The sequence below is a fragment of the Lactuca sativa genome, chromosome 8, assembly GCF_002870075.4.
Source record: "Lactuca sativa cultivar Salinas chromosome 8, Lsat_Salinas_v11, whole genome shotgun sequence".
Classification (NCBI taxonomy): domain Eukaryota; kingdom Viridiplantae; phylum Streptophyta; class Magnoliopsida; order Asterales; family Asteraceae; genus Lactuca; species Lactuca sativa.
In genome coordinates, this window is record NC_056630.2 from 165979618 (window position 1) to 165999276 (window position 19659).

The 19659-nt window shown below is 32.0% G+C and overlaps 1 protein-coding gene across 1 annotated transcript; it reads left to right on the forward strand.

The window, feature by feature from the left end:
- The first annotated feature begins 4551 nt into the window (after nucleotides 1-4551).
- LOC128127872 (ENHANCER OF AG-4 protein 2-like) lies at nucleotides 4552-5709 on the forward strand. Its single transcript, XM_052766594.1, has 3 exons — nucleotides 4552-4578; nucleotides 4875-5048; nucleotides 5503-5709. Exons 1-3 carry the CDS (start codon nucleotides 4552-4554, stop codon nucleotides 5707-5709), a joined length of 408 nt encoding a protein of 135 aa, XP_052622554.1.
- The last annotated feature ends 13950 nt before the right edge of the window (nucleotides 5710-19659 follow it).

The following is a 19659-nucleotide window of genomic DNA, read 5'->3' on the forward strand; positions in this document are numbered from 1 at the left end:
ATGAAAGTATGTTGCTATTTCTTATTTTCTGACATTTAGCCATATTCTTTTTTGCATAAATCAAATAAAAAAAGTTTCAATGCTCACATCTTCATAGGCAATGTGGTTTTTGGTACATTCTCCATGGTAACATGAATCAATGACCACTGAAATATGTCCACGTGAAGTGTAAACTTGAATTAAAAAGAACTCATTAGATCAAAGTCTTTTGTCAAATGAAATAAATGACGAGTCTACCGTTGTAATTTTATACCTCAAAGTAATGTGTGTAGCCACTCTTTGCATGCATCTGTGCTATGTAGAAAAACAACGGGTCTTTGTGATTATGTGCTTTCTTTCATGCTCAAAAGAAGCATAGGCAGTCACCCTTGTTGTCGTTCGTAATTTTAAGCATTTATATTCATTAAAAATAAACAAATAATAATAATAAAAAACTAAAAAGATAAAGACAAAGGACAATATGGTCTTTTCATCTATATGAGGAGATGAAAAGTGCAATAAAACCAAAACCTAGGGACTATTCGTGTGCAAAGGAAAACATAGGGACGAAATGTGAAATTTTTAGAAACCATAGGGACCATTTCCGTAATTCGTTCTATAGGGTATGCGTTGAGTGATTACAAAAAATTTTCTTTCATTTAGGGCATGGATTATGTAAATTATGAAAAATGTTTGATTCATTTATGATATGCATCAAGTTATGTAAATCGTTTGTGAGGCAAACAGTAAAGTCTAAAGTCGAAACAAAATATTTGATCCTTTTTGTTCCAAACGAGTCGCAAAGGCATCAAATATAATTTAGGATATGTGGTATGGTTTTAGTGTCAATTATAATATTCTTACATGGCATCTCTTAACATAAGTTATAATATGTGAAAACTATTTTGCATTCTTGTGGTGTTAAGCCATTTTGCCCTCACATTTTCCAACACCGGTTAAGAAAAGAAAAACAACCAACTTTTTTTATTATATTTTCTTCTTCAGTGGTGTGATGGTGTGGTGTGTATTTCCTAGCAAAAATGGAGTCGTATGGAAAATGAGATGACACGTGATTATTTCTACAAGTTTTATATAATATATTCCTATAAGTTATATGAAATATACTTGTATATTTTTTTTATTAGACAAACATACCATTATTTTCTAATGTTTTGTTAGGGGGGTTTTTTTAAACTTTTTTAATTTGAAAATTAAGTTATTCTAAAAAATATAAAAATTCAACTAAATATTCAAAACGATACTTATTTGCACAAGGGTGGTGCTTTCATTGATAGTCTTAGTTGTAGAAAATATATGTTTTAGAATATATATATATATATATATATATATATATATATATATATATATATATATAGAGAGAGAGAGAGAGAGAGAGAGAGAGAGAGAGTTCAAAAAAAAATTGTAAATAGTTTGAAAATATAAAAACACTACTTTTATGTTATTATTTTATAATGAATTTTTGTATGCATAGCTTTATATCATTATTTAGTAATGAATAAATGAATACTTACAGGTTAAAGCTATAATTACAATTTACTACAAAAATACAAATACATATATTTGTAACAGAATAATAACATTTATTGAATATATGAATAATCGAACATTAATATTCATATTAGAATTACTTCAACAATACACATATACAACATATAATAACATAAACATAATGTGTTTATGTTTTCACACTATTTACTGTTTTTATTTCAACACACACATACACACACACACACACACACATATATATATATATATATATATATATATATATATATATATATATATATGGGGAGAAGGTATGTTTTCATTATGCTTAACAGATTTGTACATATTGTTAAAACAGGTGTACCTCTTAATATTCAAGAAATGGGCAATATGTTTAATAATATAGTGTGTCAATATATATTTACTGTTTTTATTTCAACACACACACACACACAGATATATATATATATATATATATATATATATATATATATATATGTGTGTGTGTGTGTGTGTGTGTTGAAATAAAAACAGTAAATATATATATTCACACACTATATTATTAAACATATTGCCCATTTCTTGAATATTAAGAGGTACACCTGTTTTAACAATATGTACAAATCTGTTAAGCATAATGAAAACATACCTTCTCCCCATCTCTACACGTCCTTGTGTCTAAACGTGGAAAACCCTAATATCATCTACATGCCATCTTTTCTCCCAAATATCTTTTGTCTCTATACTTACTCTCTTGAACCTTCAGCAGGCCTCTGTTAGCACCACCCTCATGACGTTGTCGCTACAACCAAAAAGTATGTCACTGACCACCTGTTCTTCCCTCTCAACTAGATGGTCGGCCCCATGGAAGTCCACCTTTTCTGCCACCGCCCTTCACCACTCCCTTTGTCGTGCCGCTTCTACCTTCTGTCGAGACGACAAACCCTGACCCTATCCCGTCGTCCCCGTTAATGTTAATGTCACACGAGCGACAATATGGTCTTTTCATCTCTACAAGGGGATGAAAACCGAAATAAAACCAAAACCTAGGGACTGCCCGAGTGCAAATGAAAACATAGGGACCGAACATGAATTTCTGTAAAGCATAAGGACTATTTCAATAAGTTGTTCTTTAGGATATGCATTAAGTAATTTCGAAAAACATTTCTTTCCTTTAGGACATGCGTTATGTAAATTATGAAAAACGTTTGTTTCATTTACGATATTCATTAAGTTAACTTCGTAAATCGTTTGTGAGGAAAACAATAAACTCTAAAGTCAAAACCAAATATTTGGTCATTTTTTGTTCCAAACGAGTAGCAAAGGCACCAAATTTCATTTAGGTGGTTATCCAGTATGGTTTTAACGTCAGTTACGTTATGCTTACATGACGTCTCTTAACATATGTTATAATCCCATTTTGCCCTCTCAACATATTCCATTGCCGGTTAAGAAAAAACAAACAACTTTTTCTATTTTTTTCCTTTTTAAGTGGTATGTTCAAGCGACATGTATATCCTAGCAAAAATGGAGTTGTGCAGAGAATGACATGACAGATGATCATTCCTATAAGTTATATGAAATATATCTATAAATTTTATTATTAGACAAATTGACCATTCCTTTCTAATGTTTTATTATAGTTTTGCTAAGTTTTTTGATTTGAAAACTTTAGCAGTTTTGTTAAAAAAAAAATCAACTGAATCTGCAAAACGATGCTTATGTGCACAAATGTAATGCTTTCATTGATAAGTATTAATTGTAGAAAATATATGTTCTAGAATATATATATATATATATATATATATATATATATATATATATATATATATATATATATATATATATATATATTGAATATTTGGACAGTAACTCGTTTAGGACATTTTAATAGTAATTTAGTTATTATTTCAAAAAGTTTTTTGACATTATATATAAATGGACACAAGAGTTTTCTCTAAGAAAACTCTCCAACCAGTTAATAAAGTTCATTATTTTAATCATTTTGTAGTTGTTTTCTATTTTAGACCTTGCATTTAATAATAAATTATGCCATACTAATATTTAAATATTTATATATTAGTTAGAATTTCGTGTCACTACTAGAAAAACAGTCTTTAAGGACGCGCAAACAATGACACACAGTGATAGAGGACGCGTATTTGTACGTGCCCTAAAAACTAATGTCAGTTTTCCAAAATTTCAAGGATAGACGACACGCATTTATGCGTACCCTAAAATTAGTGTCAGAAATGAAAAAAAATGAAATGCGGAGGGCGCCTTTCATAAAATCTACGTCGTGTAAATGGGTAGCTTTATAATTTTTAAGTGAAACACGTGTTTTAGGCGGGAAATAAATCGATGAAAATTACCACCCCAAAAAATTAAACCCCCCCGCCTCTTCGACTTAGCAAGAAAAAGCCCTAGGGCCTTCATCTTCATCTTCAGCAGTGGGAATACCTAGGTCGATTCTTCCAGGTTCAACAACAGATTTGTAAATAGCAAACATATACGATTCTGGATCTCGGCCATGATTATGGCGCTTTGGAGCCGGCGACGAGAACATCATTCGTGAATATCTGTCATTTCCTTCTTTCAACATTTCCATATTTTAGTCCTCACAAATTGACAAGGGGCCTCCGCAATCAAGTTGTTTCATCTTCATCTTGCTTTGGTGAAGAGAGCGATAGATACAGAAGCGGTTGAGAGAAGAAGAAAAAGGGAAATCTTAACATTTTTGTTTCATCTTCATCTTGTTTAGTTATAAACTAGTTAAAAATTAAATGGTGCAATCCTTAGGTCAGGCGTGCAACAACGCGTGTTCACTGTTCAGCAGCCTATGAACCCTTTAACGAACAATTGGATTGGGATTTCGTAAAACAACATAAAAATCCGATCTTTCGTTTCCCCTTCAAGACGTCTCTTCCCCTCTCCCTCTCTCATAAACCCACCAATTTCTCGCTGAAAGCACGCAGCCTTTGAATCAAGCATCTATTTTGAAATTTCTGTTCGAGGAAGAAAGAGCGAGACAAAGATCTGACCTTTGATTTGAAGAGAAGGAGAAAGATGGGCCTAAAACGCCTTCTTACCCAGGTCTATTTTCCTTCATCTTTTATTTCAACAATTGCTCTGTTTCATCTTTCTTGATCAGATCATGTCAATTATGCATATGGGTGGGTTATTACACTTTAACGCTCCTTTGAAATCAGTTAGGGTTACATACGAAAAGAAAGAAAACCCTAATCTGAAAGAGCTTTTAGGGTTCTTACAGACCTTCTTCAAGTAGCTTCAACATGGTTACGTAGCTGTAGATTAATGCAATTTGTTGGACATTTTGTTGATTGATATATGTATATGTATATTCTTATATATTGAAATTTGTAGTGTAGATTACGAAAGTTATAGAGTCGTTTCTTGAAGATGACATTACAGAGAGCAAGTTCTGTGTTAATGGTGAGGAAGATGAACATGAACAGGTTAACTCGTGTAAATCTTCAAGCAATAAGCCAACTTTTATGAACACAGAGAAGAAAGAGTCAAAGTCAACCATCTCCATTTCTATGGTCAAAACCCATGAAAATGAAATCAATGAAATGGAAAGAATTATAAGTTGTGTGGATCACTATGAAACACTAGGATTTTAAGTTCTCATTTTGATTTTGGTCCCTAAAACCCTGAAAAGGACCAAATTTGAAAAAGACTTCAATTCTGAACTAAACACGGTAAAAATTCGAAAATACAGGGCCCATATTTGTAATTTACTCTATTTTCATATGGGTCAACGTAGTTCTCATCAATTTTTTTGAATATTTGTATAATTATTATATTAATTAATATATTACATAAAATTACAGATATAGCAGCATGCTGATCAGAATAGAACTGGCTCCCTTGGCGTCAAGAATTCTATAATGCCCTTAAACTTGTAACTGTTGCACAAAGCAAAAGAGAATTAACACTAGATATAGTAAAAGCAGCCTTATATGGGCCTGCATCAACTAAAATCCCCCTCCTCAGATAAACCTTTCAGCTCTCCCTCCATCTCAACCCAATCCAATGGCTCCACCTCAACGCTTGCCTACACATCAGCCCGGAAACATCATTTCCGTTCCTCCATCTCAACTGAATTCAATGGCTACTCCAAGTCCTCCTATACAGCAGCCCGGAATCGTCAATTCCATCCCTCCAATGACTCCACCTCAACATCCTCCTCCTACACAGTAGCCCGGAGATGTCAATTCCATTCCTCCATCTCAACTGAATTCAATGGCTCCAAGCCCTCCTGTACAGTAGCCTGGAATTAGCAATTCCATTCTTCCCTAAGCTGATGGAAGGGCATGTGGATGGAAGAGCATGTTGCTTCTAGAATGCTGACTTCAAAATCTCATTGGCGTGAATATTGCAATAAAGTAAGTCAATAAAATTTTTATATTTTTTATAAAAAAAGACATTAGGATTAATTTTGTGTTACGTTTGTTATTTTGTTTTGGGTTATAGGTAAAAGAATTACCTGCATATTTAGCAGTGGCATCAAACAGTTCAGGTGCCTCCCCAAAAGATCTTTTTGAAGATGTATTAGATGAGCTAGAGAAATAGGTAGTTTTTTAAACCCTATTGACCTTTGAGTATATAATATTTTATATTTTTGAATTGTTTGCTGATATTTATTATATAAAATAGTACATTGAGGATAGGGATCGAATAAAAGCAGCAGTGAAAATGAGAAAGGTGTACATGTCCTCTTCATGGACTCTTGAAGAATTCAAGAATGCAATTGTTGAAGACATTACTTCACCTACAGTTTTTTCAGTTTTCACCAACTACTTTATACCTAATTCTAATAAAAGATAAAAAAAGTGTTACTTTTTTTTTTGTTTTAAAGATTGTATTTGATGAGTAACTTTCACCATTTTTAACAATTTATATTTTTTCACCAGGTATGGGTAATCAAACAAGAAGGAATGCATTGTATTCAGGTTCATGATTTTAAAGAGATTGTCTGTGGGTTGGTAGCTGATGCAGATTTTGCATATTTTTTCACTCAAGGTGCTGAAGTCAAGGTTAAATCTCTAAAAATAAACAGTTTGTTGACGAGCTGAATTCATTGAGAGTTGTGTGGATCTTTATTTCTCCTGTATCAGGTCATATACTTTTTTCTCTTGCCTGTCTGTCTAGGAAAGATTATAAATATTGTTTTCTTCTTAGTCTGCTAATTTTATTATTATTATTATTATTATTATTATTATTATTATTATTTGGTTTTTTAGGGATGCTCATGGTGTGATGATGGCGAAGGAGATGTCGATAAAGGCAGAAGAGAAAAACATAAATGATGGTGAAGAGGCGGAAGGCTCTGTTAAGACTTCCATCAGCATGAGAAGCTTCCCTCCAGTGAGTGCAAGCTCTGAAGATGTTCCTGCTGTCGCATACAATATGGATGGAATTGGAAATAAAACAGAGCAACCATGGAGGTCTCTCTTTCTTGCCTTCTTGAATTTTGTTGATTAAATTTCATGGGTGCCTTAAATTTGTATTTGGTCCTTTTCATACTAACGCTAGTGTTGCATGTTACTGGATAATTTGGGTATTGGAAAAATGCTTATAAGTTTGTTCCTTTCTCTGGCATATATATAGGTACTAAAACTCAAACATGATTCTGCAATAGTCTATTTATCATTTTTCTTATTATTTTCTATCCCTAAATGAATGTCTGTCTTCTAAATAGGGTTAAACATAAATCTTCTATTTTTGATTAACAAGTCTTCACTATTTGTTTAATAAAATGAGTAAGCACACTATTTTCTCATTCCATTTTGGGTGTGTTAGTTTGTATGTGGTGGATGGGTCCAAAACCTGGCTCCCTGGAAACCTATATCCAATATATTCTAAACTGAAGGAAAGAGGCCAGTACATTCTGAGAGAAATCTGAAGGGAATAGGTTAATTCTTATGTTCATATTCTGAGAGAGAGATAGAATGATTCTTTTATGAATAACTTTTTGTTTTGTTTCATGTTTATAAGCTGGAGGTTGAGGGTTTTGTTCTAGATTTATGATTTACTTTTTAAACGATCAACTTACTAAAAAAATCTTTCATGTTTATCTGCTGTCTATTATAGGCTCGTGTTGAAGGGTGATACAATAGAAATGAGTGCAAATGTTATTGGTTTAACTATGGAGAGCAATGGGATCAGAATTTTAGAGCCTTTTGATACTTCTATCAAGTTCTCAAATGCTTCTGGGAAAACAAATATCCATGTTGCAGTTTCAGATATATTCATGAATTTTTCTTTCAACACATTACGACTATTTTTAGCAATTGAGGAGGATATATTAAAGTTCCTGAGGATGACATCCAGGAAAATGACGGTTTCCTGCTCCGAGTTTGACAAGCTTGGCACATTTCAAAGTAAAGATCTTCTCTACTTTTTTGTGGATTCTGAGAAGAATTCTTATGTTCATATTTTGTAGGTATGAGCCTCTAGGGTATATGCTTGGGTTAGAATATTTCTTCATATGTTGCAAGCTTATGGTCCAATTTATTCTCTCTCTGCAGATGTTCCGAGCTTGGTTGCTCTTAGAAACAACAGGCAATTTATTCACATTTTCACTTACCGTATTCATATTTGTAGTATAAGATATCTTTGTGTTACTGTTTTATTAAAATATTCTATCTATCAGTTTCCGGATGTTCAGCAATGAGGATGTTACTATCGGTGCATGGATGCTTGCAATGAATGTCAACCATGAGGAAAATCATCAACTTTGTCAAACCGAATGTACACCAACATCTATAGCTGTGTGGGATCTCCCCAAGTGTTTAGGTTAGTATTTTTTTTCTCCTAAACAATCTTCTTTAACTTTTTGAGAAATCCAACTTAGATTTGATGTGTGTGATGAATATTTGATGTTGTAGGGCTTTGAAATTTTTCTTTTACACCTACCTTATATATTGACCTGTAGCTGATTACACATTAATTTAATTATGCAGGTTTTGAAATTTTTCATGGAAAAGAATAATGTTAATGCTCTTCATAGAAAAATATGTTGGTATTTTAGGAAATTTGGCTAATAATTTAGTTAATTATATAAAAAATGTTGAAATGTTACATTTGTCTACTATTGGAATGATTATTTGATGCTATTGGAATGATTATTTGTATGACATTAACTTTTGTGCAATGTGTTGTATTTTTTGTATATGGAATTTTATTTTCTATTATGAGACATGAAATTCAAATTTAATTTGAAAACCAGTAAATCTATAGATAATTTTTTTTAAAAAAAATTAAAATTACGATAAGCAAAAATGTGTGTCGTCTTCATTTATGACATGGCCTTTCTTGACAGGGGCTTCCTTGATACGCATTACGTGTCATAAACACGCGCGTCGTAAGGTTACGACACGCAAATGCGTGTCGTCTTCCTTTATGATATGGCCTTCCTTGATACACATTGCGTGTCATAACCGCGCGTCGTAAATGCACGTCATAAATGCACGTCGTAAATGCGCGTCGTCTATAGACGACGCGCAAAAGCACGTCGTCTCTCTTTATGACAGGGCCTTCCTTGACGCGCATTTGCGCGTCGTCTGAGCGTTTTACGACGCGCAATGAGCGTCGTAAAAGGCTGTTTTTCTAGTAGTGTGTGTATGTATATATATATATATATATATATATATATATATATATATATATATATATATCCTTATTATACATAAAAAAAAATTATATTTGTCCAAATTAATGTCTAAATATCAAATGTATCTGATAGAAAATTTTAAAACATCATGTATGCCCTTGGTTAACATTAAAATGTGATATATGACTTCTTACATATTAAATTATCTTAAAGTATCAACCGAAACTAAACAATCAATGTGTACATTCCATAAAAAGGACTGAAGATGAAGCATTATGTTTTTCAAGAGATCGACATTAAAATAATTTAGAGTTAAACGTTCCATTGTTATAGATATGGGGATAATATGGTCAATTTTTTTTAATTATTATAACAATTTAAGATATAAAAAATGATTGTAAACTATTCAAAACATTACAAAAATAAGATTTGGGCATTTGATATTTTAAAGGCTTATAAAGCCTAAATATGATAATAAAAATTTAAGTTGGACAAATATGATATTTTGATGTTTGTGAAGAAAATATATATGAAAGTATCCCTAAAAATTAATATTTTATGATGATTTTATCTATTTAATTGAATATATTTCATTGAAATTTACTTGATTAAGAGAGTTAATTTTAAACTTTCATATGACACAAACATCCAATATTAAATAATATTATTCTAACATTAATTATATTATAAAATTCTTTTATTTAGTTAAATACTAATGTCAAGTAATAATTTTTTAAAATATAACTAATATGTGAAAAGATGACACATTATATGAGAGCATTTTTGAAAATAAATTAAAAACAATTAATTATAAGAAAATATATTCATTATTGTTTTGATTGTTTTGACAATGACCTGGTAGCGATATAGCTTTATAAAATATATTCATTAATATTTTATGTATTTACTTAAATATTTCAACTATCAAAAAGTAAGAAAACAAAATGTATCTCAAGATACCAAAAATACGAAGTCTAGTTTCATTGAGTGTTTGAGGAAGCTGGATTATTAACTCCATTTAGTTTCAAAGTCAAACCAACTATGTTGAGCTCTAGCAAGTTAAACTATATGGTTAGAAAGAAACAACAATGACATTATAGTGTGCATTTTATCTTATAGCATGTTGAATCTTCAATTGGTAGGTGGAGTTTCAATCTTGTGCAGCTATGTTTTATTTTTTCGATGAGAGCATGGTGAACATAAACGTGAAGAGAGAGAGAGAGAGAGAGAGAGAACTATTTTTCTTAGTTTTACTTTTTCTTACAAAGTACTAAAAAAGGAAACAAAATAGTGATTGTAATTTAAACTATTTCCCCACAATAAAATAAAACTAAAATTATGAATGAGAGTTCGGCTTCCATACAGAAAACAATGTCCATTTTTGTAATTTGTTGTGAATTTAATTAAGTTATTGGAGTGACCTCACAAAAAAACATTTATCTCTAATGATAAAAAAAAGCAGGTGCATAAAATTCTAAATACATGTAAGGATTAGGTTTTATAAAAAGATTGGAAACTTACATTGGGGTTTACTTTAGGTCTAAATTTTGCAAATGCTAGGGACAAGTTCTCACAAACCGTAGAAAAAAATATATTTTAGATCAATAAGAGGAGGGTATATTGGTCTTTTTAGCGTTTATAATCAACAAAGGGCATGGCGTAATGAGTGGGACCATACAAAGTGAGTTAAACTTAGATGCTAAACCAGGAGCTATCTGTTCCAAACCTAGTGAAAATTGTAGCACAACATCAATAGTTGGATGCCGCATCATCAAGACATTTAGCAATCTTTATGGAATTTAACTTTTCCACAACCTCTTTATCATTGGCACCTTTTTTCTAAATCAATCATTGCTTTTGAAGAACAATAACATAAAAGCAGCATCGCAAAATCATGCAAAAAAAATTATGATTTAAAAGAGTGCATGTATTAACTATAGCTGTAAGATTTAAACACTAGATTAGAGGGTGGGGATTCATCGTTTCTAGAGACCGTTGGCGTGGTTTCTTCGTTGTCATAGGTAATTGTGGTCTTCCAAGAAGGAATAAAGAGAAAATGTGAAGATTTGACTGATTTAGGGCAGAGAAGGCGGAGAAGATGGAGCGGTGGGTAATGGGAGAGAAATTAGGGAAGATTGGACTGATATTAATGTCGAATAGTATTACCATATAAATTTCAACAAGGTTCTTTTGAAGCATTTTAATATTGTACGTTGTTCTTAATTGGTTGTACCTCTTAAATTTCAAGAAATGATCAATATGTTTTATATAATAGTAAAGGTATATATATATATATATATATATATATATATATATATATATATATATATATATATATATATATATATATATATATATATATATACTAGCCGTCTACCTGTGCAAAGCGGCGGACAGCGAATAATTTGATCTCTTTAGAGTTAAAATCATTTTGCGTTCACTTCGAGAAATGAATGTTAAATGACATCTATTTTTCAAGAGCATTACCATACCATATTAAGGGGGTGTTTGGCTAAGCTTTTTTAAAACAACTTATTAGGTTCCACATCACTATAAGTTAAAAAAGTGTTTGGATTAAAATAACTTATTTCGGTGGGGAACCTCTAATACGTCATTTTTTCATAAGTTACCCTACACTTACTTATTAACTTATAAGCTAATAAACTAATAAGCAATAAGTTTTTTTTGCCTAACACCCCCTAAATGGTTATTACTTCCATTTATACATACCCAAACCACTTGTACTGTTTATCATCCTCTTTTTTTTCGTTTTCCTTAATTCCTTTATTAATTTAATGTCCTACTAAGTAAAACGCTAAAATATATAAATAATATTTTATAAAAATAAACTTTTAGAATATCAGGTGTTGTGATTTAAAAGTTGATAAATAGGCATTTGAGAAGGCCAAAATACTCAGGTGTCAACTTGTTCATTGTGATTTTAAACCAAGTTTGGTCACAAATTAAAACATTTTCAACGATGGTATGTATTTTAAGGATTCATATTGATTTAGGTTCTCGAAAATTTAAAATATTGAACAAAATCTATATAGAACCTTATAATAAGGACAATAATCACCGTAATCAGGAAGTCCATGTGATGAAACTTGATATTATAAGGACCAATGATGAAAAAGGTTTCATTTTTAGACTAAACAAGATGAAAAATATACAAACTACCTTAATCATGTCAAATCTTGGGTTTAGTCGTTCTTTATTGCAAAAGTAAGATGCCAAAATATACAAACTAATAATAATACAATGGTCTAACTGGCCCTCTTGGTTGAGTTCTTTGAACCTGCAAAGCCAACACATTAAAGAAACATAGTAAAAACCTTTTTAGGAACAAACCTGATATAATAAAGCCTTCACCCAATATATTTATAAGATAAAAATACAAAAAGTTAACAATGAAGAAATCAATTACAAGTAAGGAAGAAAGAGCCATCTACAGGAGGGATATTTGAATCAGCATGTATTTTCTGATGGTTTTAAATTTTGAATTATCCGAAATTTAGGGAAGGAGATAGAATTTGTTGAGAAATATAAGGATTCAAAACACAAGTTAAAATTTAATATTATTTTATTGATGACTACTTGTACTATTAGCTTAATGATTTGAACGTTTTAAAAAAAATAATATTATTATATTCAATCTATTTTTAGAAATAGTGAGATTACTTTTATAAAATAGTAAAGATATATTCTAGTGTTTAAATCTTAGAGCTATAGATAACACATGCACTCTTTTAAATTATAATTTTTTTTGCATGATTTTGCGATGCTGCTTTTATGTTATTGTTCTTCAAAAGCAATGATTGATTTAGAAAAAGGTGCCAATGATAAAGAGGTTGTGGAAAAGTTAAATTCCATAAAGATTGCTAAATGTCTTGATGATGCGGCATCCAATTATCGATGTTGTGCTACAATTTTCACTACGTTTGGAACAGATAGCTCATGGTTTAGCATTTAAGTTTAACTCACTTTGTATGGTCCCACTCATTACACCATGCCCTTTGTTGATTATAAACGCTAAAAGGACCAATATACCGTCCTCTTATTGATCTAAAAAATATTTTTTTTTCTACGGTTTGTGAGAACTTGTCCCTAGCATTTGCAAAATTTAGACCTAAAGTAAACCCCAATGTAAGTTTCCAATATTTTTATAAAACCTAATCCTTACATGTATTTAGAATTTTATGCACCTGCTCTTTTTATCATTAGAGATAAATGTTTTTATGTGAGGTATCCTCATTTATTTTAATCGTTATGATTTTGGGGATGAAATCCTCATAAGGAGGAGGTATTTGTAACATACACGTTCTGAAATTGTGTATTGTTATTATTAAAAGTGAATAAAATTGAGTGTTGAGTTCTAACAACTAGTTTTTACTAGAAATGAAGTAAAACTATGTTTAGAATCACTCATAAAATGTTGGAAGTCTTATGAGATTCCAATTAATAGCCAAATCATGAAAATTTAGTGAAAATATAAAATTTGAAATAAGTAAAATTTTATTATTGAAAGTTGTAGATAATCTTGTTAGAAACATTTAGGCGAAAACCTCATCGAAATCCGAGTTATAACGAAGATCCGTGATAAATCCGGAAAATACCTTGTCGCGTAAAATTTTAGTTTTCGATAAACTAATTTTTAGCCTTAGTGATGTAAATGAAAGTTGTAGAACTCGTGAAAATAATCAACTTTCATATAAAGACCGTTTGAATCTGACTTCGTATGAGGAAGTTATGATTTTTCGAAGTTTCAGCTTAGCAGTAGACAGCTAAAAACTCGAATTTTAGATCAAGTGATTTTTAGCCGACACAACCTAAACGAGAATTGAAGGTCTCGTCATTAGTAGTGCAACGGTAAAAAGTCTGACGAAAACGGACGTCGGATGAAGAAGTTATGAATTTTTAACGGATTTTCCTGTCCCGGTCTGTTAAAAATAATAATATTAAAATTAAATTCAAAATTAGCCGACAAAGTCTAAACGAAAGTTGTAGAGCATAATTTTAGCTACGCGTGCATATAAAGAACGTCAAAAACGGAGCTCGTATGTGAAAGTTATGGATTTTAGAAGTTTTTGCACATTTTTCGAGAAAATTCGTATGAATAGTGAAATGCCACGTCACCCTCGTATGCGAGGCTTCCACGTGTCGGACAGGTGTTCGCTTCTGATTGGACCGTAGCCTTGCGTGTTGCCTTCTGATTGGACCAAGCCCGAGAACCACTAAGCTCGGAACACCTTCGCAGGAGACAACCCCTTGATCACCCTCGCATGCGCAACCCACCTGCGAGCCACCTGCGCACCGTCAGCGAGCCGAAGACCGAGCCGATGACGCGCCATCCTCGTTGTCCGAACCGAGCCTCGCTGGAGCCCTGCGCAGCTGCCGTGTGTCTTCGCTGAGTCACCCTTCTCGGCTGACCCTCGCATCTGCTGCCGCCTGCAGCCTTCTCAGCCCTCGGATCCGAGCCTCTCCCCTATAAATAGAGGGCCTGCGAGACCTCTCGGTTAGTTTGAGAAATTTGGCAATTTCACCCCCTTTTTCCATATTTTGACTAATTTGACATCCCCCGAAGCCCCGGTGTCACTTTTAACACCCGAAACACGCCCCGAAGTGCCGGGAAGCCCGAAAAATTTATCTTTTCGGTTTTGAAGCTCTACCTTTTTAGAGTCCGGTTTTTAGCTAATTCTCCCGGTTTTCAACAAATAAAGCCATATTTGGAGCCGATATGCTGCTGAAATTACTATTTTAACCCCCGATTATTTTAAGGTGAGTTCAATATATAGGAAGAATTGTATGTTATGTGTTATATGTGCTATGTGCTTTTCAGTGTTATTATTCCGGGTTATTTTCCCGGGTTATTTTTATTCGCTATTTTTAATAGCAAAGTTATACCTTTGACCATTTGATCAGTAAAAGGACTTAGATTCACGGTGGTACTGGTATGTAGCCTCTGGCCATGTAGAACATGTCTCGTAAGAGAATGACTTCTATTCTATGGCATTGGCAGAAGGTTAGATAGGACTGGTATGTAGCCTCTAACCATGTAGAGCATGACTCCGTAAGAGAATGAACTCTATTCTATGGTATTGGCAAATGGTTAGACAGGGCATTAAGCCTGAAATCTACCAAAATGTTAATCCGAAGTTGTATATCTTTTGTGCCGTTTGGGCCAAAAGTTTTATTCATTCATATCAAGCATGGAAATTGTTATGTCTCATTGATCGTAAATCTTTGAATCAAATCTTGAGTTGATATTGAAAGCGTGACATATGATACGCATATGCTATTGTTGTTCTTGTTCCCTTTTGCTTCTGTCATATTGATATATATAAGGCATAAGATTATATTGTATCTATTTATTGAAATCACTAAGCGTTATCGCTTATCCCTCTCAATATTTAACAATTGCAGGTGATGAGTATCCAATATAGTTTTATACTGTTGAAAGATTTAGAATAGTTAATACTATTTCTATGTATTTCAATGTTCATGTATGTATATGAATAGTAGATTCCTGGGTAGATATGAAATGTAATAAAACTTAGTCAGTTTGTATCCAATCCTTTGTAATCACTTTATCTATATAAAATATTGTTTTATAAATATGCATGCAGCATGTTTCGAGGAAGTAACTTAAGAATAATGTTGGAATAGTATGAAAGTTTGGGTCTTTCATAAATACGAAAGTTGGGGTCTTTCACATGTCAGTCTCCGCACGACTCCATTTTTGCTAGGTTATACGTGTCGCTTGAACATACCACTTAAAAAGGAAAAAAATAGAAAAAGTTGATTGGTTTTTCTTAACCGGCAATGGAATATGTTGAGAGGGCAAAATGGGATTATAACATATGTTAAGAGACGTCATGTAAGCATAACTGACGTTAAAACCATACTGGATAACCTAAATGAAATTTGGTGCCTTTGCTACTCGTTTGGAACAAAAAATGACCAAATATTTGGTTTGGACTTTAGAGTTTATTGTTTGCCTCACAAACGATTTACGAAGTTAACTTAATGAATATCGTAAATGAAACTAACATTTTTCATAATTTACATAATGCATGTCCTAAAGGAAAGAAATGTTTTTCGAAATTACTCAATGCATATCCTAAAGAACAAATTACTGAAATAGTCCTTATGCTTTACAAAAATTCATGTTTGATCCCTATGTTTTCATTTGCACTCGGGCAGTCCCTAGGTTTTGGTTTTATTTCGTTTTTCATCCCCTTGTAGAGATGAAAAGACCATATTGTCCCTCGTGTGACATTAGCATTGACAGGGACGACGGGATAGGGTCAGGGTTTGTCGTCTCGACAAAAGGTAGAAGCGGCACGACAAAGGGAGTGGTGAAGGGCGGTGGCAGAAAAGGTGGACTTCCATGGGGTCGACCATCTAGTTGAGAGGGAAGAACAGGTGGTCGGTGACATACTTTTTGGTTGTAGCGACGGCGTCATGAGGGTTGTGCTAACAGAGGCATGCTGAAGGTTCAAGAGAGTAAGTATAGAGACAAAAGGTATTTGGGAGAAAAGATGGCATGTAGATGATATTAGGGTTTTCCACGTTTAAACATAGGGACGTGTAGAGATGGGGAGAAGGTACGTTTTCATTATGCTTAACAGATTTGTACATATTGTTAAAACAGGTGTACCACTTAATAATCAAGAAATGCGCAATATGTTTAATAATATAGTGAGTGTGTGTGTGTGTATATATATATATATATATATATATGTGTGTGTGTGTGTGTGTGTGTGTTCAAATAAAAACAGTAAATAGTGTGAAAACATAAACACATTATGTTTATGTTATTATATGCTGTCTATATGTATTGTTGAAGTAATTCTAATATGAATATTAATGTTTGATTATTCATATATTCAATAAATATTATTATTCTATTACAAATATATGTATGTGTATTTTTGTAGTAAATTGTAATTATAGCTTTAACCTGTAAGTATTCATTTATTCATTACTAAATAATGATATAAAGCTATGCATACAAAAATTCATTATAAAATAATAACATAAAAGTAGTGTTTTTATATTTTCAAACTATTTACAATTTTTTTTTGAACTCTCTCTCTTTCTCTCACTCTCTCTCTCTTTATATATATATATATATATATATATATATATATATATATATATATATATTCTAAAACATATATTTTCTACAACTAAGACTATCAATGAAAGCACCACCCTTGTGCAAATAAGTATCGTTTTGAATATTTACTTGAATTTTTATATTTTTTAGAATAGCTTAATTTTCAAATTAAAAAAGTAAAAAAAAAAAAAAAAAAAAACCCTAACAAAACATTAGAAAATAATGGTCTGTTTGTCTAATGTACAAATATATTTCATATAACTTATAGGAATATATGATATAAAACTTGTAGAAATAATCACGTGTCATCTCATTTTCCATACGACTCCATTTTTGCTAGGAAATACACACCACACCATCACACCACTTAAGAAGAAAATATAATAAAAAAAGTTGGTTGTTTTTCTTTTCTTAACCGGCATTGGAAAATGTGAGGGCAAAATGGCTTAACACCACAAGAAAGCAAAACAGTTTTCACATATTATAACTTATGTTAAGAGATGCCATGTAAGAATATTATAATTGACGCTAAAACCATACCACATATCCTAAATTATATTTGATGCCTTTGCGACTCGTTTGGAACAAAAAGAATCAAATATTTTGTTTCGACTTTAGACTTTCCTGTTTGCCTCACAAACGATTTACATAACTTGATGCATATCATAAATGAATCAAACATTTTTCATAATTTACATAATTCATGTGCTAAATGAAAGAAACTTTTTTGTAATCACTCAATGCATACCCTATAGAACGAATTACGGAAATGGTCCCTATGGTTTCTAAAAATTTCATATTTGGTCCTTATGTTTTCCTTTGCACGCGAACAGTCCCTAGGTTTTGGTTTTATTGCACTTTTCATCTCCTCATAGAGATGAAAAGACCATATTGTCCTTTGTCTTTATCTTTTTAGTTTTTTATTATAATTATTTGTTTATTATTAATGAATATAAATGCTTAAAATTACAAAGGACAGCAAGTTCTTTTGAGCATGAAAGAAAGCACATAATCACAAAGACCCGTTGTTTTTCTACATAGCACAGATGCATGCAAAGAGTGGATACACACATTACTTTGAGGTATAAAATTACAACGGTTGACTCGTCATTTATTTCATTTGACAAAAGACTTTGATCTAATGAGTTCTTTTTAATTCAAGTTTACACTTCACGTGGATATATTTCAGTGGTCATTGATTCATGTTACCATGGACAACGTACCAAAAACCACATTGCCTATGAAGATGTGAGCATTGAAACTTTTTTTATTTGATTTATGCAAAAAAGAATATGGCTAAATGCCAGAAAATAAGAAATAGCAACATACTTTCATAAAAAACATCTATCCAATTATAGCAATGTGATTCATATAGAAACCAATTTTTTTGTTGCCATAATTAGGAAGACTTTTGGTAGTACAATGGAGAATATACTAATTATCCTTCATGATCTCAAACCATAAAGATAATTTCAGTTTCATATATTGTAACATACACGTTTTGAAATCGTGTTTTGTATTGAATAAAATTGTGAAATACTATGTGAAATTGAGTTTTGAGTTCTAACAAGATGGTTTTTACTAGAAATGAAGTAAAACTATGCTTAGAATCACTCAGAAAATATTGGAAGTCTTATGAGATTCCAATTAAAAGCTAAATAGTGAAATTTAGCAAAAATATAAAATTTTAAATAAGTAAAATTTTATTATTGAAAGTTGTAAATAATCTCGTTAGAAACTTGTAGGCGAAAACCTCGTCGAAATCTGAGTTATAACGAAGAAGTTATGACCAACCGAAGATCCGCTATAAAACCGACACGGCGCCGAATGAAGTAAAAAGTGAGTTTTTGATAAACTACATTTTAGCCTTAGTGGTCTAAATGAAATTCGTAGTATTCGTTAAACTGAGAAATTCGATAAAAAGAACGGCAAAATCTGACTTCGTATGAGGAAGTTATGATTTTTCTAAGTTTCGGATTAGCAGTAGACAGCTAAAAACTCGAATTTTAGATCGATTGATCTTTCGCCGACACAACCTAAACGAGAATTGAAGGTCTCATCATTAGTAGTACAACGGTAAAAAGTCTGACGAAAACGGACGTCGGTTGAAGAAGTTATGAATTTTTAACGGATTTTCCTGTCCCGGTCTTTTAAAAATAATAATATTAAAATTAAATTAAAAATTAGCCAACGAAGTCTAAATAAAAGTTGTAGAGCATAATTTTAGCTACGCGTGCATATAAAGAACGTCAAAAACGGAGCTCGTATTCGAAAGTTGTGAATTTTAGAAGATTTGGGTGTATTTCTCGAGAAGTTTCGCATGAATAGTGCCAGGCCACGTCACCTCGCACGAAGCAGCAACGTATCCGAGACGTGGCCCAATCCGAAACCAGCGCGTGTCGCATGCTGATTA